Source organism: Geotrypetes seraphini, chromosome 3 (genome assembly GCF_902459505.1).
Source record: "Geotrypetes seraphini chromosome 3, aGeoSer1.1, whole genome shotgun sequence".
NCBI lineage: Eukaryota > Metazoa > Chordata > Amphibia > Gymnophiona > Dermophiidae > Geotrypetes > Geotrypetes seraphini.
The window spans coordinates 88324227-88346690 of NC_047086.1; the positions used below are offsets into that span (position 1 = coordinate 88324227).

Sequence of the window (22464 nt, forward strand, 5' to 3'; positions counted from 1 at the left end):
CAAGTGGCCTTTGTTGGAGGTCTGTGGATCCTGCTCTTTCCCTTGGCTTTTTGAAAATAAAGAGAATTAACTAGCCCAATGGCTTAGAAGTAACTCCAAATGTTGCCACGTAGGGAACCCTGCATTTGATTCCTAAGCTTGAGGGGAGAGGCAAAGATACTATGGAAGCAGAGCTCCCCAGTTCCTACCAGAGGGGAATCCAGCCATCGCTCAATACCAGCATCTACTCGTTAGTTTAAGAATACACTTGACCCATAGTCCAGAGGGAGATAAAGTTTATGCTTTTCTGCCAAAGGACTGAGATGGAAGGGGAGAGAGTGCTAAAACAGGGATGAAATAGATAAAGGATCAATAGATAAAATAGAGGATAAAATAGATAAAGGATGAAATAGATAAAGGTATCAATAGATAAAGGATCAAGGTACAGGTACAAGATCCTTTATCAGAAATCCTTGGGACCAGGCATATTTCGGTTTTTAGGAATGATAGAAAAAGATAGACCATATGACATAAATTGCCACCAAACCTTTTTATTTCAAAATAAGGCAAAATACTGTATTTTCACCCATATACCGCGCACCCGTGTAAAACACGCACACGGGTATAGCACGCGGGAAACACAAATTTATGTTAAAAAATTTAATATAGCGTGCACACGCGTATACCGCGCATGCTAAAACCTCCTCCCGCCTACTCCGAACCGGCATCCTCCCCCCCCGCTCGCTTACCCGCGTTGTACAACTTTTTTTTTTCAATGCGAACCGGCATCCTCCCCCCCCCCCCCCCGCTCACATCACCCCCTCCCCCGCGATCCTACATCCCCCCCAGCACCGCAAAACATCTCTTACCCGATTGGGCACCAGCACCAATGCACAGGATGTGCCAGTGCCAGTGCCCGAAGATCCTCCCTCGTTGGTTTGGGCTGGGCTGGGCTGGGCGGTGCGGTGCGGGAGAGATCCTCCTTCTTTCTGCGCCGGGCTGGACTAGGCTTTGAGCATTTGCGCATGCTCAAAGCCTTCTGGTCTCGCTCTCTCCGAGATTATCTCGGGTCTGAACCAGTGGAGGCATTGCTTATGTTCTTATGAGTGAGGTGATTAAATTTGCAGATGACACTAAACTGTTCACAGTTGTTAAAACACATGCAGTCTGAAAAACTGCAAGAAGACCTTAGGAAATTGGAAGACTGGGCGTCCAAATGGCAGATGAAATTTAATGTGAACAAATGCAAAGTGATGCACATTGGGAAGAATATTCCAAAATCATAGTTACCTGATGCTAGGGTCCAGCTTGGGGGGTCAGCGCTCAAGAAAAAAATCTGGGTGTCATCATGGACAATACACTGAAACCTTCTGCCCAATGTGCAGTGGTGACCAAGAAAGCAAACAAGATGCTGGAAATTATTAGAAAAAGGATGTGGTAAGCAAGACTAAGAATGTTAATAATGTCTCTTTCTTGTACAATACCACTTTATTCTAGGACTAGTGGGTTATTTCCCTCTAGCCACCAGGGCTTGTAGGGCTTATTTCAGAGACTTTAGCTCCACCTCTCTCACCTCGGCACTGTCCCCTAAAGCAGTGATTCCCAACCCTGTCCTGGAGGAACACTAGGCCAATCGGGTTTTCAGGCTAGCCCTAATGAATATGCATGAGAGAGATTTGCATATGATGGAAGTGATAGGCATGCAAATTTGCTTCATGCATAATTCATTAGGGCTAGCCTGAAAACCCAAATGGCCTGGTGTTCCTCCAGGACAGGGTTGGGAACCACTGCCCTAAAGAACCAGTTTCTTTCCTACAAGCAAGGCTGTAGGAGTTTCTTTTCTGCTCTTGTTTGTTTTCTTTAAAATTTGGTCTTTTCATTTTGCGTTTTTTGCCCTCGTGCTGTAGAGGTTCCCTGCAGGGACAGCTCTGACTGTGGGAGTTCGCAGACTTTTGGAAAAGTCTGCTTCTAGGGGGTTGGCTGCTTGTCAGTGCATCCTCTGGATAGCCTGCACTTTGGATCGAGGCTTCGGGTTTCTTCCTTTGGGAGCTGGCTCATCCCAGGTTCGTCTGCTAGTGGGTAGAGTGCAGGCTGCGTGGCTCCATGGAGGTGCATCTGGGATCAGGACCAGACTGCGTTCTTCCACCAGGTGTCTGTGCAGCGTGTCTGTGGGTGGCGGAGGTTCCCGGCTATAGAAGTCCAGTCAATCGGGCAGTCAGAAAATCTGAAGCCCAGCTTGCCTGCTTCCTTTTTTTTTTTTATTATTATTTATTTATCAATTTTCAAATAAACAATCAAGTATACACTTGTACAGAAAGGAGAGGCATTAAAGAACACATTCCAAGCGAGACAATAGTTATAATCAAAGAAAAATAATCTTAATCTCCTCCTCAAGTCCTCATATTATGGATCCAAGATGTAAAACGGTGAGCCTTACAAAAATCTTAGTAATCTATATATATAAAATCGGATGTATGTATGTATGTGCCGCGATCACGCAAAAACGGCTTGACCGATTTGAACGAAACTTGGTATGCAGATCCCTCACTACCCGGGATGATATGTTCTGGGGGTCTCGCGGCCCACCTGCACACGTGGGCAGAGCTACAAACAGATAATCGGATTTCACCCATTCATGTCAATGGAAAAAATGTAAAGAGCTGCCATTCTCACAGTAATTCAAAAATGGCTTGCCCGATTTGAACGAAACTTGGTATGCCGATCCCTCACTACCTGGGGTGATATGTTCTGGGGGTCTCACGGCCCACCTGCACATGTGGGCGGAGCTACAAACAAAATCAGATTTCACCCATTCATGTCAATGGAAAAAATGTAAAACAGCTGGCAACGCAAAAACGGCTTGCCCGATTTGAACGAAACTTGGTATGCCGATCCCTCACTACCTGGGGTGATATGTTCTGGGGGTCTCACGGCCCACCTGCACACGTGGGCGGAGCTACAAACATAAAATCAGATTTCACCCATTCATGTCAATGGAAAAAATGTAAAACAGCTGCCAACGTAAAAACGGCTTGCCCGATTTGAATGAAACTTGGTATGCGGATCCCTCACTACCCGGGATGATATGTTCTGGGGGTCTCGCGGCACAACTGCACACGTGGGCGGAGCTACAAACAGAACTTCAGATTTCACCCATTCAAGTCAATGGGAAAAATGTAAAAAGCTGTGGGACCGATTTGAACTAAACTTGGTATGCTGATCCCTCACTACCTGGGGTGATATGTTCTGGGGGTCTCGCGGCCCACCTGCACACATGGGCGGAGCTACAAACAGAAAATCAGATTTCACCCATTCATGTCAATGGAAAAAATGTAAAAAACTGCCATTCTCACAGTAATTCCAACTACCTGGGGTGATATGTTCTGGGGGTCTCGCGGCCCACCTGCACACGTGGGCGGAGCTACAAACAGAACATCAGATTTCACCCATTCATGTCAATGGAAAAAATGTAAAAAGCTGCCATTCTCACTGTGACCAATTTGGACGAAACTTGGTATGCAGATCCCTCACTACCTGGGGTGATATGTTCTTGGGGTCTCGCGACCCCCCTGCACACGTGGGCGGAGCTACAAACAGAAAATCGGATTTCACCCATTCATGTCAATGGAAAAAATGTAAAAAGCTGCCATTCTCACAGTAATTCACAAACGGCTTGACCGATTTGAACGAAACTTGGTATGCAGATCCCTCACTACCTGGGGTGATATGTTCTGGGGGTCTCGCGGCCCTCCTGCACACGTGGGCGGAGCTACAAACAGAAAATCAGATTTCACCCATTCATGTCAATGGAAAAAATGTAAAAAGCTGCCATTCTCACTGTGACCAATTTGGACGAAACTTGGTATGCAGATCCCTCACTACCTGGGGTGATATGTTCTGGGGGTCTCGCGGCCCACCTGCACACGTGGGCGGAGCTACAAACAGAACATCAGATTTCACCCATTCATGTCAATGGAAAAAATGTAAAACGCTGCCATTCTCACAGTAATTCAAAAATGGCTTGACCGATTTGAACGAAACTTGGTATGCAGATCCCTCACTACCTGGGGTGATATGTTCTGGGGGTCTCGCGGCCCACCTGCACATGTGGGCGGAGCTACAAACAGAAAATCAGATTTCACCCATTCATGTCAATGGAAAAAATGTAAAAAGCTGCCATTCTCACAGTAATTCCAACTACCTGGGGTGATATGTTCTGGGGGTCTCTCGGCCCACAACTCTATGTTGCTTGCTCAAGGGTGGGTTCACCCAACAATTTATATGTTCTTGCTCCTGGAGGTGAAACTAAAAATTTTGTTTATTATCACGTTTTGCGTTAGTTGTATTGTATTCATTTTGTCAAATATTTCACATTATAATTTGAATATTGTACTTTTTATTAAGCTGTAAAACAATAATTTCATTCACCACTATAAAGTATCTTTATTTGAATCCATTTACAGTGTTATTGCTATAATTAAATACCCGTGCAACGCCGGGTCATCAGCTAGTATATCAATAAGAAGAAAAACAGGAACACTTAGCTGAAGGAAGTGACCTAATCAAATAATGAACACTCATGTTGTATTAATCCCAGCTTTCAGGTGTGCAGCTGACAGAAAGGTTGTCAGTTGTATAGGCTCAAAGAAAACATATTTTTGCTTTTGATATAATATCACACATTTACATGGGTGTCTTAAGAAGAACGAGGCTCCAAGAGCGATAACTCCCGGCTTCAAAATCAGAAATTCACGACGACAACTTTGGGTATCTCGAGCCAGATCTGGAAATATTTGTATTTTAAATCCCAAAAATTCTTTTGACTTGTTTTTGAAGAAAAGTCTCAGCAACCAGTTTTTATCCGGTGCCAAGGCAACAGTGAGAAGTAAAGTTGCTGGTGTCGCGATTTCCTTGTCCGACTGTTCTAATATCAGTGAAACATTTAAATTCTGTTGGACCTCTGTAGGTAGTTGTTGTGGTTCTTGATGTTGTTGATGTTGTCCTTCAATTTTCCGAATAGGCAGATAATAAGCCTGAGTTAAAGGTGGAAGCAGTTCTTCTGAGCTATCCAAAATTTCTACCATATATCTTTTTATCATCTCTCTCGGAGATATTGTTGCCACTTTAGGAAAATTAACCAACCTGAGATTGTTATTACGAGAAAGATTATCTAAAACTTCCAATTTTCTTCTCATATTTATATTGTCTTTCATTAACATTTCACTAAGTTGTTTAGTGGCAGCATTTGAATCTTTAAGGTCCTGAAAATCTGTTTGTAAACCTTTAATATTTGTTTCATGGATATTTAGCTTTGATTCAATTTGGGAAATTTGGGGTTTTATAGATTTTACCAAATCTGCCACCGATCCCATATCGCCTCAAGAGTTATTTCTCTGGGTTTCTCTATTTCAACAAATTGTTCTTTTTGAATAGGAAAATTAACTATAGCTGACCTTTCCTCCTGCATGCTGTTCTCCTGGAAGCTGCATTCCCTCTTGCTGCTCTGAGCCTCAGCCATTACCGGACTCACGACACAGGAGTCCACATCCATTCTCCCCTGTCCGATGACCAAAGCCTCACTGGACAGGAGCTCACCAACCTCAGATGGCTCTACTGTCCGAGGGGAGCTGGTATGCTGAGGAAGAGGGGGTGGAGTTCTGGCCGTCGGGGCTTAGCGATATTTCCAAGCCCGGGGAGACCACATCCTGCTCACCAACGAGTGCTCCCAGCGGGGAAGCCGACGCCACCGCCGACACTTCCTGCATCCGGCGTATTAGTTCCTCGATGTTGCCGAGTCTAGCGGGGTCAGGGCGCCGCGAGGCTACAGCGGCACTTCGTCCCCTTCTCTTCGGCATTGCTGGATGAGGTAAACACCGCGAAGGAGGAAAAAACAAGCAGGTACTCGCTCTCGGTTCTAATCGGGACGCTCAGCTAGCTGCCCCGTCGGCCATCTTGGATCCCCTTGCCTGCTTCCTAAGGCAAAGGATATCTCTGTAAACAGATTCAGCTTCTCTGGCAGTGTTTTTCCATTCAGCACATGGCACAGCAATTTTGGGGGGTCTGTAAAAGGGGGGTTTAGGTGGTTTCCCTGCATGCCCTGGCCTCCCCCCTAAAATCTTAAAATTGCCATTTTTGTGGGGTTCCTGTGCTTTTATCAAACAAATGCAACTCAATTCTTAAACATTGTAAAAGATGTTATCTAATATAGTACTCCAGCTGCAATGTTAATGTAAGGAGGAAAAAAGCCTCAAAACCCCATCTTTAGACAGATGGAATCTTGCTGAAAGACTAGAAAGGGCAAGCACCTCACCGGCTTGTAAAAAAACTTGTGCTTTTCCCAGGCTATCTTAATGTAAAATCAGCACCTGCGGCAGCCATCTTGGATTTTCCCGATTTGGAATAAAAGTTCTTTTTAGCTCTTGCAAGCTTCGTTTTTGCAAGAAAACTATCCAGATGGACTCCCCTGGCAGGATTTGGTAGGTTCATGCCCTATTTGTGATGGATGTCTTTCGAGTGCGCAGCTGTGTTCCATGTGTGTTGCTGCCTACGAAGACGGTGAAATTTGCCTGGACCCCTTGCTTTTGACCTCTTTAAGGAGTCTTCTTGCAGTTTCTGCCATGTACCCCCGAAAATAGCATCGGGGGCCCCGGGGAGTGCGCAGGCATCACTCCAGCGAACACAAGTATGCCTTGGGGGAAAAATCTCATAGATCCTCCAAAAGTTCCAAAAAGGGTCCGCAGGAGATGGTTCCTGCCCCGGAGGATGGGTTTTCTCCCAACTTTATCAATACGAACAATTTTTGCCTCTCTGACAATCTTTTTGTTCTGGTGGGTCCTGCCTGCAAGGGCTGGCTGGTTTCCATGGTCCCTATTTACAGATGGATCCGTATGGCCATTTCCACGGCAGGAAAGAAGTCCCACCCCCCCCCCCTTGCGTTGAGGTATCTCGTCCTCTTTGGCAGAGTCGTCAGCGATCTCTTTGGAAGAGATTTGCAGGGCTTCTACCTGGTCCTCTTTGCATACATTCACCAAGTTTTACAGGATCAATGTAGCGGCCAAACAGGATTCTGCTTTTGGTGCCTTTGTTTTGGCAGCAGGCTCGCCAGTTCCACCCTGATTCTCTGTTACATTCCACTAGTCCTGGAATAAAGTGGGATTGTACAAGAACGAAAGATTAGGTTCTTACCTTTTATAATTTTCTTTCTTGTAAATCCACACTTTATTCCGGGGACCTCCCCTATGCTTCTGCCTTTCCAAGTACTGGTAAGCTGGATTTCTGTTTTCTGACCAGCCTTTATAAGAGTGTGATCAGAATGGGTTTAGCACTCAGTTTTGTGGGGGTCCCTAGTTAGGGTGCCCCCTTCTGACAATGCAGGCTGTGTTTCCTTATAGCACTGTTTCTGGTTGTTTCAGTTTCTCATGTTTAATGACCTTGGTTGAATTATGTTGCTGTTTTGCATTTCTTGACATGAGCAGATTAGACTTAGTTGTTGGGGAGTGTCCCCGTATACCTCTCTCTCTCTTATCTTTGTCCTCTGTAGATATTCCTGGCTGCTTTACAATTAACTGATTCTTGGGGGGACAGTGCTGAGGTGAGAGAGAAGGAGTTTAAGTCTCTGACATATGAGGCTTCCTACAAGTCCTGACGGGTAGAGGGAAATAACCCACTAGTCTCAGAATAAAGTGTGGATTTACAAGAAAGATGATTAGCAAAGGTAAGAACCTATTCTTTTGGTATCACTCAATGGTGCAACCTCACCTTGAGTATTGCATTCAATTCTGGTCTCCTTATCTCAAAAAAGATATAGCAGCACTAGAAAAGGTTCAAAGAAGAGAGACCAAGATGGTAAAGGGGATAGAACTTCTCTCATACAAGGAAAGACTAAAGAGGTTAGGGCTCTTCAGCTTGGAAAAGAGGCAGTTGAGGGGAGATATGATTGAAGTTTACAATATCCTGAGTGGTGTAGAACCGGTACAAGTGGATCAATTTTTAACTGCATCAAGATTTTCGTACACTAGGGGGACACTCAATAAAGTCACAGAGTAATAATTTTAAAACCAATAGGAGGAAATATTTTTTTCACTCAGAGAATAGTTAAGCTCTGGAATGCGTTAACAGAGGATGTGGTAAGAGCAATTAATGTAGCTGGTTTAAAAAAAAGGTCTGGACAAGTTCCTGGAGGAAAAGTCCAAAGTCTGCTGTTGGGACAGATATGGGGGAAGCCACTGCTTGCCCTGATCAGTGCAATGGAATGCTGCTATTTGGGTTTTGCCAGGTACTTATGACTTGGATTGGCCTCCATGAAGACAGGATATTGGGCTAGACGGACCATTGGTCTGACCCAATAAGGCTATTCTTGTGTTCTTATAAATTGAACAAATATATGATAAAATATAATATATAAAACCTGTACAGTATATAATGCATAATGTATAATTTCACAAAATTGTAAATAATATTTAAAATGAATATAAGACATATAAATGTATAAATCGATACCTTATCACCTATGTGGAAGTGAAAATGGTCACCTCTCGTGGCACACAGGAACACAATATTCTTCTCTTTTAGGATCATGAATGACATTTAATTTTTTAAAATTTCTTCTGCACAGATGAGAATCCCCAGCAGCACATCTCTTTGGCTGAATATAGGGAAAATTTGAAGAATATGATCCAGTATCTGAAGTCTGTTAATATTACAGAGGATAAGATTGTTTTGATAACCCCTCCACCACTGGAAGAGTCAGCATGGGAACAACAATGCCTTACAAAGGGTATAATGAGTTCTGTCTTTCAATTCTGCTCACATTGACGAGGCAATATAGTTTCAAGTTTTATTTTGGTTTGATGAATCGCTTATTTAATTTACTAGGCGAATTACAACTTTAATAAAAAGTATAAGCATATACCATTTAATTATTAAATATAATAGGTTAGACTGATGGACTTACAGACTAATAAGATATGAAAGGGCAGAACTACAATTCAATTTTTTAGGATATAAAAGAGAACATGAATGGAAAGAACATTAGGGAGGGGAGAGTGATAACTGAGGAAAAGCTAAAATAAACTTTGAGCATAGTTAAAGATTAAAAGCATCTTTAAAAAGAAAACACTTTAAGTTACTTTTAAAGCGACTCAAATCATTTTCCTCTCTTATATGTTGAGGTAAGGTATTCCATAGTTGCGGAGCCATTACTGAGAACATATAGAAGTGTCCCCTTGAGAAGGACTAGTGCTGGGAGATGGTGTTTTACATTCTTAGATGCAGACAGGGCTTTAAAAATTGTAGGTTTTAATTTCTTTCCAAGAAAACAGTTGGATTTGGGGGGGAGGGGCGGAGGAGAAGAGTAATGTGGCAGACACAGGTGGTGAATCTGCCAGCTGACAGGAAAGGAAAGACTCGAGTGGCAGCAACATCCATTCTGTCATTTCTCTTATGAAGAACCAACACCTGACGTTCTTACATGTATCTTAGAAGTGACGTCCCACTGTAGCATGGGCTGCTTTGTCTCCTTTCTCATCTGAAGCTCAGGTCAGGTTCCAGTTCTTAGTCTAATATGGTTACCAACCAGCTGAAAGTTATCTTAATATGTATATTATCGTCATAATTAATTATTAGCTTGATATACCAGAAGGTATCACACAATAGAGTTTCTATTGGAGTTTACAATTGCAAATATTCAGCATCTCTATCTGTATAAGTAGTGGTGCTAAATATGAATATTTTATGTTGACCATTCAAGCTTAAAACCGAATGGATAATTTGCAATAATCATCCGCTAGACAGCTTACTAAATGGATAAATTCCAACACTGCCTCCACCCCTTTCCTAACCTGGCCCTTTAATATCTGGATAAAATCTGACTGTTTAGTCATGTTTAAACAGCCCACTTTAATTCACCTAATTTTTGAAAATATCCAGATAGGCAAACACATAACTCACTTTTCATATTGGGCTGAGCGTGTTTCAAAGTGGAATAGTATTTTGAAAGTATTTTTTCCTCCTGCACATGCATACCAAGTTTTCATGCAGGGCTTATTCTGGAACAGTGCTTTTTGGGGGGAAGCCGGGGGGGCAATAGACACTTGTATGCCATGCTGCCATTTTTTCTGTGTCGCAGCGATAAAAGGAAAAGAATTAACCACAGCTTAGAATAGCACATTGTGCTGGCTGGTGAAAACAATGCACTTCTTCTGAAAGGTGGGGAGGCAGAGGAGAAACCTGGAAAGGCAAGTAGTTGGTGGTCAAAAGGATATTTGAGGAGGAAGAGGAAGCTCAGATTTGGAGGCCATAAAAGGGTTAATTTTTATAAAGTCTTTTTTTTTTTTTTTTTTTTTTTTTTTTTGCATATGTGATATGTTACAGAATTCTGATCAAAAGGTAACCAAGCACTAGACAATTTATAAAATGTTTATCAAGTACCAGGGCAACATCCCAATATTTAGTACTTTTTATTATATTTATATGAGGGTTCTTGAATATTTATTTATTTATATACGTTTTCATGAATTTTCAATGACCTAAGTACTTAGGGGTTTAACCATGTATTACTCTATGCTTATAACAATCATGTCACGGTTCTCATGTTATGCACTTTACAGCCTATTTATGTGATTCTATTCATCTATTTATTAGGGCATCTTGAGGGGTTCTTTTATATTAGAGTGTAATATTTGTAGCACTTTGCACTTTATATTGTATTTATAAGGCAGATTCTTGGGAGTATCTATAGTTTTGCTTAAGAAAAAAATTTTCTTCCTCAGTGTGACTGTTTGATCTTGATTAGCACTTTATTCATTTGTATGGTTTGCACATTCAGGACTAAATGATGTATGAGGCAGTGCTTATTTAGATTTATGTCTGGTGCTGGTCACCTATGAGTTGCTGCCTGAGCTCAAAATCCCTTGCTTACACTCTGAGAGCTCATACTGATGTCCATTTATTTATAAGAACATAAGAAGTTGCCCCCGCTGAGTCAGACCAGAGGTCCATCCTGCCCAGCGGTCCGCTCCCGCAGCGGCCCATCAGGCCTAGTGCCTGAACAGTGATCCCTGATTAATTTACCTCTAATCCCATCCCTATAATATACCTCTACTCTTATCTGTACCCCTCAATCCCTTTGTCTTCCAAGTACCTATCCAAAGCTTCTTTGAACCTTTTTTATTATATTTTTTATTATATTTATTATATTATATTATATTATATTTATTATTATATTTTTTATTATATTTAAAAATAGGTTTCTATTTATTCAAGATCAAACACTCTCCTCTAGGATTTAATCAGATAAGCCAATTATAGATTGTACTAGTGTTTAAGCCTGTTACATTAACGGGTGCTAGAGTAGATGTCTGTCAGTCTGTTTTATTTTCTTTGTCTCTCTCTCTCCTTGGACGCTGTTTATCTGTCTGTCATTCTTTCTGTCTGTGTCTCTCCCTGGCCCCTCCCCCCCAAAGCAGCCCCCTCTCCCCCCTGCCCTCTGTTGTGCCATGCCTGTTTTTGTTTTTTTAAAATAATTTTTATTGAGATAGCAGCTATTCTTACCCTCCCTCCCACCGGCACGAACCGCTGCTGCCGCTCCTCTTTAAAGCAGCCTGCTGAGGTTCGCTGGCCAGCTGTAGCGAACCTCGCAGGCCACTCTCCACCTCGATAGCACGTTCCCTCTGACACGATCGCGTCAGAGGAAACGTGCTACCAGGTGGAGAGTGGCCTGCGAGGTTCGCTACAGCTGGCCAGCGAACCTCAGCAGGCTGCTTTAAAGAGGAGCGGCTGCGGTTGGTGAGTGAGGGCGGGAGGGGGGAGTTGCTAGAGTGTTCCCTGCCGCCGTGTTCTAAAATAGAATTCGGCACAGACCCAGCGATCATGGCAGCTGGGAACACGAAACCCTAAGTGCGCATGCGTGCTTAGGGTTTTATTATAGAGGATAATCAATACATTATTAAACCTTAACCAATACTTGTACTTTTGTAAAGGTGTTACAATATAGTTAGCCTTTTCTGAGTTGGCTCTCAATGCAGCCCTCTTATGGCATTAGTAGTGTGTACTAATCGACCTGAGGCAGTGAAGTAATGACCTACCTGAACCGAGTTCCTGCCTTCTCCTATCTGGATCCAATTTCCTTCCCACCCCAGCCCTAGTTTCCTGCAGTAATAGAAACTTCGTTTGCATTGGCAACAGCTGTCTACATTGCCAGCCATCCGAACCACCCGGAAGAAAGATAGGGGAAGGGGTTAGACAATACAGTGAGCGGGCAGCCGCAGCGGAGACCTCCTGCAAGGGCTGGCCATGGCGCTCAGGCACTCGTGCTCAAGCATCGGCAGCTGCGCACTGTCACCAATGCCTTCATCCTGTCCCTGTCGCTCTCTGACCTTCTCACGGCACTCCTCTGCCTGCCCTTCTCCTTCGCCATGCTGTTCCTACTGCCGTGTTCTAAAATAGAATTCGGCCACGGATCAGAAAACACGGCGGCAGGGATCACAAAACCCTAAGTACACATGCGCACTTAGGGTTTTATTATATAAGATTGTATATTGGACTTATTGGCAACTGTTGTGTCTATAGAATTATTCAATAACACATTAATTTGATTTGATGCACTGGAGCACAAGAAAAGTTTCTTTAATAGAGACTTGTGATGAAGTGAGTGAGTCGTGGTGCTGTTTCCCCCATGTTAAGAGTCATTGCCGAGGTCTCCGTTAAAAAACTTAAAGTATGTCAATTAGTATATGAATGGTGGTTCATTTTCTAAATATTGGGATGTTTTCCTGGTACCTGATAAACATTTTGAGCCTCTTATATAAAGCCGTTTAGCGTGGGCTGCTGTGATAACAGCCCCAAAGCCCATAGGGATTTAAAGGGCTTCGGGGTCGTTGCCACGTGGCAGCTACTAATACGACTTTGTAAAAGGGGGGTTTGTAAATTCCGGGTTATTTTTTTATCAACATATATACCCCCATGTTCAGTATCATCAATCCATTATTAAAAATGTTTTGATGGTACAAAATTCTGATCAACATAAGTATGCACATATGCACATTGACATTATGGTGTGTATTTAGCCACTAAACGTGTACAGGGGCCGATTTGGGTACTGTGAGTGGAACACAAATATGTTCATTGATTGTAAAATTTGCTAATTTATGCACACCTCAGCACTGTCCCCTCAAGAATCAGTTACCATGTTTCCCTGAAAATAAGACCTACCCCAAAAATAAGCCCTAGTTAAGATCGACCCCACAGCCCCCCCTGAATGTCCCTAACACTTCCTGACTCCATCCCTAGTTTATAAAAAAAAAAAAAATCCCAGGCCCGGGCATTCCTTCTGCAGCATCTTTCTATCCCTCACAGTGCACATACTGGTCCAATTAGCCCAGTATCCTGTTTCCAAAAGTGGCCAGTCGCGGTCTCAAGGACCTGGCAGAAACCCAGGTAATAGCAACATTCTGATTCTGTGCTACTGAACCTAGGGCAAGCAGTGTCTATCTCAAAAATAAGTGTGACGGTCCAAAACAAATAGCCATTGTACAAACTGTAACCTCCAAATTATGAACGCCAAAAATCCAAGGGTAATGTCTGTAGCCATTTTTGTTAAAATGCTGTTAAAGATGTCCTGGCAAAGCAGAAGGGCAGCCTAGAGGTCAATGCAGTGAACTCTAAACCTGGGCATCCAGGTTCATATTCCCTTACATCTCTTTTATTTGACATGCTGAGCCCTCCAGGAACAGGGAAAACGTTCTATAAACCACCTCAATAAGCCTTCAGGCATGCAGGCGATATAAATACAGTATTTAGGTACGGTAGGTATATGTCTGTTTCTAGAGGGCTCATAATTTATTTTATTATTTATTTATTATAGATTTTTAAATTTACATTCAAGTATTCACTTGTACAGAAAGTTGGTCAGTAGAGATATAACTTATATCCAATATGAATCACAATCAACATAAAAGAAAATTCTTGCCACTAACCCAACTCAAGTCCTCAAAATGTGATCCAAGATTACATCAAGCAAGAAAAAAGGAAAAAACAATTGTTATAAAGGACAAATTACAGACAGGACTGAGACGTGATGAACAGCTTATATAAACTTTTGGGCTATTGTTGACTCCTCTTTATCCAGTCAAGACAAAGCCAGAAAAGCAGTTAACTGATAAGGTTAAAAAAAAAACATATTTAACTGAACGGTAGCAAATAATACACTTGCAAGGATATCTTAAGTAAAACGTTGCTCCCAGCAAAGTAACTCCAGGTTTCAAAAGTAAAAATTCTCTACGACACTTTTGAGTTTCTCTAGAAAAGTCTGGAAACATTTGTATTTTGCATCCAAGAAACTCTTTCTGCTTGTTTTTAAAGAAAAGTCTCAATAACCACACTTTATTTATTGTGAGAGCTAATGTCACAACCATTGTAGAAGGTACAGCTGTCTCTCTATCTGATGTTTCTAAAAGTTCAGAAACATTCAAAGGTGTTTGAGCCCCATCTTTATTTGGCAAGTAATACACTTGAGTAAATGGTGATAAAGTTTCCTCAGAAACTTGCAATATTTCAGTCAGGTATCTCCTAAGCATTTCCCTAGGAGTAATCGTAGTTAATCTAGGGAAGTTAATAAGTCTCAAGTTATATGCTGGGAGGTGAGAAGATGATATGCACGGACGGGGAGAGGGACCTTGGGGTGATAGTGTCCGAAGATCTAAAGGCGAATAAACAGTGTGACAAGGCAGTGGCTGCTGCTAGAAGGATGCTGGGCTGTATAAAGAGAGGCATAGCCAGTGGAAGAAGGTGTTGATGCCCCTGTACAGGTCATTGGTAAGGCCCCACTTGAAGTATTGTGTTCAGTTTTGGAGACCGTATCTGGCGAAGGACATAAGAAGACTTGAAGCAGTCCAGAGGAGGGCGATGAAAATGATAGGAGACTTGCGTCAGAAGATGTATGAGGAGAGACTGGAAGCCCTGAATATGTATACCCTGGAGAAAAGGAGGGACAGGGGAGATATGATTCAGATGTTCAAATATTTAAAAGGTATTAACGTAGAACAAAATCTTTTCCAGAGAAAGGAAAATGGTAAAACCAGAGGACATAATTTGAGGTTGAGGGGTGGTAGATTCAAAGGCAATTTTAGGAAGTTCTACTTTACGGAAGAGTGGTGGATGCCTGGAATGCGCTCCAGAGAGAGGTGGTGGAGAGGAAAACGGTGACTGAGTTCAAAGAAGCGTGGGATGAACACAGAGGTTCTAGAATCAGAAAATAATATTAAATATTGAACTAATGCCAATACTGGGCAGACTTGCGCGGTCTGTGTCTGTGTATGGCCGTTGGTGGGGGATGGGCTGGGGAGGGCTTCAGTGGCTTGGAGGGTGTAGATGGGCTGGAGTAGATTTTAACGGAGATTTCGGCAGTTGGAACCCAAGCACAGTACCGGGTAGAGCTTTGGATTCTTGCCCAGAAATAGCTAAGAAAAAAATTTAAAAAATTTAAATTGAATCAGGTTGGGCAGACTGGATGGACCATTCGGGTCTTTATCTGCTGTCATCTACTATCTTACTATTCCAGGAATTATTTTCAGGTGTTTCCAATTTCTTCCTGAGATTACTATTATCTTTAATGATGGACTCCTGCATTTGTTTAACTGTAACCATATCTTGATCAAGCTTTTGAATAGAAGCCTTTGAGACCATCAAATCCGCTGTTAAATCTTTCAGCTCTCTAGTATGTTAGATCAATTTTCCTTCAATATATTGGAAATTGGAACTAATAGTTTTAGTAAAATTTACAATCATATCCCATAATGAATCTAAAGTTACTTGTGCTGGTTTCTCCCATATTGGTAACCTTTGCTGGGTGTAGAAATGCTCATCGTCCTGAGAAGAAAAGCTGTCCTGGTCTGATTCTGGCTGGAATCCACCTCCGTCTGCTTGTCCTACCTCAGTTTCTTCTGCAGCTGCTCCCTGGTCAGTCTCCAATACTGATCATACTGCCTCTGGGGAAAGGACCTCCCCCTTCTCAGGGGTTTCCTCTACCCCTGGAGAACTGGTAGACCGAGGTCGCGGAGGTGGGGCTCTCACGTCGGGGCTTAGGGTGGTTTCAAGCCCGGGAGAGACAACCCCTGCCTTGCTCCACCCGGGTGCTCCCAACGGGTTGCTCTCCGACATGGACAACCCTGCATCCGCCGCAACAGATCATCAAGTCTGCCGAGGGAAGGCATGTCAGAGAGCCGCGAGGCACCAGCCACACTCCTGCCCCTTCTCTTCGGCATCCCAGTCAGGAAATCGGGCCACAAGCCACCGAATCTCTAAGAAAAGGTAAGATGTCTGGAGCGTCGCTCTCAGAACGTCTATACTGCGGCCATCTTGGATTCAACCTGATTCAATTTGAGGGCTCATAATTTAAAGGAGAAAAAAAAGAGCTGAAGTAGGAAATTAACTTGGTCCCCTGGTTTCCAGTCTACTGCAGTAGGCCACTAGGCTATCCTCAGACCTGCTTTGTTCAGATGCCTATAATACCTGATGCTGTCAGAGCATGGTATTACTTTCCAGTTTCACTGTCAGGGGAGAGGAAGAGAGACAGCACCCACTATGTGATTCATGAGGGGTCATGTCTTAATCCCTCCAGTGGTCAACTGCTCAATCAGAGCACCTTTTTGTATCCTAGACATAACTAAAATGTCCTTCATTTTAGACTTGGATGTTTCTTCCTGTTCAGTTTTCGCTGTTGGACATCCTAATTTTGGGTCTTCCCTATTCCTGCTCACATAGGGTTACCAGATATCTTCTCCACGAAAAGACCCCATTCGGCCCCACCACCTCACCTCCTTTCCCAAGCTCGGGGCCATGTCTGGAAGTTCTCCATGAATGATGTGTGACATCATCGTGTCGCATCCGCGCATTCTCGGGGGCCCTCCAAACGTGGCCCTGAGATCGGTAAACCCGGACAAACTACCAGACTTTGAAAATGTACCCGGAGAGTCCTTAAAAGAGGACATGTCTGGATTTTCCTGGATGTCTGGTAACTATGCTCACAACAAGCCCCATTGCTATTTGGATGAACTGCAGTTTAGGATTCCAAAATTGTAATTTGGATGTTTTTGGCAGATAGATGGGAGTTTTTTTGCAATCCAGGTGCATGAAAAATGAGCCCCATGGGAGGAAGTTATCAACAAGGGAAGTTGCGATATTTTAGCACAGGGTCCTATTTTATACAATGAGGCCCTAAGCTAAAATAACCCATCTTTCCTGTAGAAACAGCATACGATTCCATACAGATGGGTTGTGAACCCCAACTTGCAAGTTGGATTGTAAAAGGCATCAATCATTTTTTCTCATCTCCGCCTTCCTTGTCTCCCTGGGCAGTGCCCTCTCTCTTCAGTCTTCTTAACTTACAAGTGAGTTGAGAAGGTGTCTCTTCCTCTGCTATGCACTAGATTATTATTTTCAAGTATTAACCTAATCTTTTTCAAGGCTTCCCCATGCTAAGAGGTTCCCAGTAGTCCTAGGACCTTTCTGCCTGGGAGAAGGGTCAGACATTAGGGTCTGTATCCTGGAGGACCACTCCTTTAAAGGAGCACCTGCCTGGTCGGTTTGCTTTAACACTTGGAGCTTGGTAGTAGGATCCTTGGGAGCGGTGCTCACCCCTGCGGTATCAGGCGCTTGAATGCAGGTTGATTTGAAGTAAGGCTACCTGCATTTCAGCCCACGGGCGAAAAGAAACGACAAGGTTTTGCAACTGCTGGATGTGTGGAGGGTGCTTCTTCACTATTTTGAAGTGAAGAATAAATTTAGGCTCAACTCGTCAGGGACAACTATCTTCTAAGGCTTCTATATTCCAATAGATTTGCATGGCAATCTCCTCAATGTATATTGGCAGAGAAGTTGCTCTGAAAGCTCACTCTTCCAGAAGTGTAGTTTCTTCTTGGGCAGAGTCCAGGGCAGTGCTGCCTGATGAAATTTTCAGGGCAGCCACATGATCCACTCTTCATACCCTTACAAAGTTTTACAGAGTGGATATGTCAGCACAAGTGGATGTGGCTTTTGGGTTCTTGGTGCTAGTTGCAGGCTCATCTGTCCCGCTCTAAATGCCAGGGACTGCTCTTGTATGTCCTATCCGTAAGGAATCGTATGCTGTTTGCACAGGAAAGAAGGATTAGGTTCTTACCTTGATAATTCTCTTTCCTCTAGAACAGCATACCATTCCTTATGCCCCGCTTTGTCACAAATGGATACAGTCTGCGTTGAATAATACTTTGGGTTGAATTTCAAGTTGCTTGATTTGTGGCAGCTAAAAGAGAAGTTAAGAAAATTGTAAGGCAGGGGGGTTAAGTCTTACTGTTCGCTGCATGCTGCTTTCACAAAGCTATACAAGTGTTGGTACTAGTTGCAGACAGGTAGGTGGTGAGTTGATTCCACCTCCTGGTTTTGCAAGAATTGTTTACTGTTTTTTTGTTCCTATTGCTTGTTAGTCCTGTTACAGAGCTAATATTCTCGGGGAGTCCCCTAAACCCTTCCTTGTTATTTCCTCTTCTAGAGGTTATCACTTGCTTTGGTACAGACTGAAGAAAGAGGGCACTGCCCAGGGAAGCAAGGAGGTGGAGCTGAGAAAAATGATTGATGACTTCTACAGTCCAATTTGCAAGCTGCGAGTTCACAAGCCCATTTATAAGGAATGGTATGCTGTTCTATAGGAAATAGGATTATCGCGGTAAGAACCTAATCCTTCCTAATGGTAGCCCACATTGATAATATCCCCCAAAGGCAGTTATATGTCTTTATAAAATATCACCTTTATGAGCATCTACTTGCCCTCTGTGAAGGATTCTAGGACTCTGCCCTTTAATAATACTTACTCACATTGTCGGGGCCACCTTAAAACCCTAGTCCCACCCAAGGAGGATGTGACAGAAGGAGTAGAGCCAGGAGGGCATGACCCACAAAGTATAAAAGACCAGGCCAAAGCTAGGTGAAGGAGGCCCAGAGAAAGCAGCAATATCCACTGTAGTGACCAGGCCGGAGACCTGCTGAGTCAAGAGACCTTCATGTATGCAGGAGCAGGCCACCTAAAGACTCTTGTGTTTACAGAATTAGCTTTGAATATTGCTTCCTGTGAAGTGAAAATAAATTATTGTTTCATCATAACTTATTGAGTATGTGTGACTTGGCTCAGAAGCCCGCCCTCGCACATGGAACACCCTCTTAAATTAGACATCCCCTTATAAATTGCATCCAAAATGTGATATGTGTTCATTATTTACAACATTAACCCTTGTTTGAAGGTTTAGGCTTCAATTTAACATACAAGAAGCCGGTTCTAAGCCTATATTATGTCAGGAAAGGCTGAGGTACGGATGGAAATAAGGCCAGAGTTTTGCTTATTCCACATTCCTGGTTCTGGGATAAGAAACTGGCCTGCTGACAAACTAGATATAGGGCTGAAATGAAAGCTGCTACAAGATTTTTAAAAAGATTTTCCATGTAAAATGAGATATGAGGAATGTATTCTTAAACTTTTAGTTTAGTTTTATTTCAGGTGTCATTGTGTAAGGCTCATCTTTAATAAACTAGGCCTGATATGTAGTTTCTCACCAGGTTGCAAACTAAACCGGCTCAATTCTGTTGCTGGAGAATACGCCCACGCCTGTGTGGAAGTTGCCAAGTGCTGTGGAACCAGTGTGCTTGATTTGTGGACCCTCATGCAGAAAGATAAGCAGGTGGGTGAGCGGCTGCTGTGCAGCAAGACTGCCTCTGTCCATGTTGCAGTTCAACTCAGGGATCTTCACTATTGCTAATTGAGGGGTGTAAATAGTAGTCTGTAGGCAATTAGTTCGCTGGCAACTGGATCCTAAAGTGAGGTGGAAGGGGGTGAAAAATACCATCCAGGAAAGGTTCAGAGGTTCTTTGGGATGTTGTAGGCACAGCCAGTGAGTCCCACAAGCTTTTTTTTTTTAGCCTTGTGCCCTTGACCAATAAAGTCAGTCTGCTCAGGCTGGAGTGCCTTAGGGTGCTTCAGAAGTAAGGCTCTAATATAATGGCAAACTTTTTAAAAAGCATAAACATCCTTGTTCACTAGTTTGTTCTCCTCTTTCCATATTTTAGAAGGTTTGAATTGATTTCCTATTGCTACTAGAAACTGGCCAAGACAATGAAGCCAAGATTTCTATAAATGGTACCAGGAAAAATCCAAGCTCAGCCCTATTCAGTAAAAGGCATCCCAGGATGAATGCCCTTTAGTGAATTGGGCTTAGTTTAGATTTGGTGTGCCAATCTCTTGATACTCCTTAGCACTGCATCTAAATCTCATACTGCACACATGCTGGAATCTTTCCACCCGATGTGAGCTTGCAGGACCATCAGTTTATTAAACATGCTAAGAAGCCAAGTAGTGGAGGTGGACGGGCTGTGAGACTATAATGGCTGAATGCCTGCTTACAGGTAAATATCTTTGCTTTCTCCAAGGACAAGCAGGCATTATATTCTCACATGTGGGACTCCCAAGCTGTTAGGATCATGACTCTGGATGAGGGTAATGGACATGTAAACATGAGCCTAGTGGGTTGGAGGGAAAGTCAGCGCTCAAGAAGTAAAAAAAATTCTGCAGAACTGGTTGTCCAAATCAACTGTAGTGAGAAGCAAAGTTAATGGATTGAGGACCAAGCAGCCACTTTGCAAATGTCTTCAATGGATGCAGAGTGGAAATGAGCTACTTAAGTTAAATTTATTTGATATACCACAAATATCAAATCTAAGTGGTTTACAATATCATTAAAAAAGGGGAACAAACATATATCATTGACAAATACATACTGTATAATTGTCTAAAGAACATGAGGAAAAAGAAAAATGGATTAATTACAATAAAATCTAAGGTATGGGAAAGAAGAAAAAGGATAAAACGTATAAGGTATGGGATAAAAATAAGATCTTGCTTTTTTTGTTTACCCATACTATTGTGCTATGAACAAAATGCCTGAGAAAAATATTGTGCCTTAAATGTCAAAAAAGAGTTTTCAGTACGAAGGTAGTGAGGTAGAGAATTTCAGAGTGCAGGTGCCATAACTGAGAAGGAAGAATTCCTATGAACATCAAAGAATAATTGTCTGAATGGTGGGACAATTGGCAACTGTTGTGAGAATCGGAGAACTCTGAGGGAAATAATTAATTAAAAAGAAGGCAGATCGCTTGATAAGCAGCCGTAGCTTAGACATCTTGGGCTATTACGTGGCCCTGCAGCACTAGCCCAGCCTGAGAATATGTGAAGTAGATACAATCCACCTGCTAAGTGTAGATGTTTCTTTGGAAACAGGAACTCTGTCTGACACAAAAAGCTGAGAAGATCCTTTATGAGATTTAGTGCATTCTAAGTTGTATGCCAGAGCATGTTTGTAGTCCAAGGTGTGCAGTGCTACCTCTCCAGAATGTGAATGTGGCTGTGGAAAGGATACAGGAAGAACTATGGATTGGCTGACGTGAAATTCCGAGATGATATTGGATAGAATTTTGGATGAATGTGAAGTGCTATGTTGTTGTGGTAGAATCTTGTATAGGGAAGATCTGACACAAGAGTTTGAAGTTCACACACAATATGCAGACGTAAGGGCAATGAGGAAAATGACTTTCCAAGTGAGAAGCTTGAGAGAACAAGATGTAAGCGACTCGAAAGGAGATGTCATAAGAGCAGATAATACCACATTTAAGGTCCCAAGCAACAACTGGAGACTTGATAGGTGGTTTCCTGTGAATTAGCCCTTTCATGAAACAGGCTACCAAGGGATGAACAGATAGAGAGGTTTTTTGTCCCAGGGAGAATGAAATGCACTGATAGCACCGAGATGTTCTTGAACTGAATTGGTTTTTAGACCAGAGATAGAGTCTATTGTGGATAGAAGTGGACACCAGGAAGAAAACCTGGTCCATTTGAAGTAGTAACAGCACTGAGTGGAAGGTTTTCTAGATGCTTTAAGAACAGCAGATACTGCAGCCGAGAGGCAAAAAGTGTTTACTTGAGAAACCATGCTGTTAGTGCTTATGAGTGGGGGGGGGAGTTCAGTTGAAAGAGGGATCCGTCGTTCTCATCAGTAGGATTGGAAGCAGTTCCAATTTCCATGGTTTCTTGGACAAGAGCTCTAGGAGGATTGTGAACCAAACCTATCGTGAGGTGTTATGAGGATCATGGTGCCTGGATCTTGGCGAAGTTTGAGTAGACATTTTCTGATGAGAGGTGTTAAAGGAAATGCATAGAGGAATCTGTCCCCCCTCCCCAGTGCAATGCGATTGGGGGGTATAGAGTTTGGAGCAGAATTGTGGAAGTTTGATGCTATGCACTTGGTAATACCCGTATTGGGTGCCATGGATGATATCACCTACATGTGAGAATATAATGCCTGCTTGTCAATGGAGGAAGAAGCATTCCTCTGAATTCTATATCCGATGCTCAGAATTACATGCCCAGTTGTGTGCATTTAATTGAATAATGAGACAATTAGCACTTATAAT

General features: G+C 42.8%; 1 protein-coding gene across 1 annotated transcript in view; it reads left to right on the forward strand.

The window, feature by feature from the left end:
• Positions 1 to 22464, forward strand: part of IAH1 (isoamyl acetate hydrolyzing esterase 1 (putative)) — a 38283-nt gene that overhangs the window by 12977 nt on the left and 2842 nt on the right. Inside the window, exons 4-5 of the mRNA XM_033939731.1 lie at positions 8594 to 8755; positions 19561 to 19682. Of these exons, the coding sequence (XP_033795622.1) occupies positions 8594 to 8755; positions 19561 to 19682 (284 nt within the window). The remainder of the gene's footprint in view (positions 1 to 8593; positions 8756 to 19560; positions 19683 to 22464) is intronic.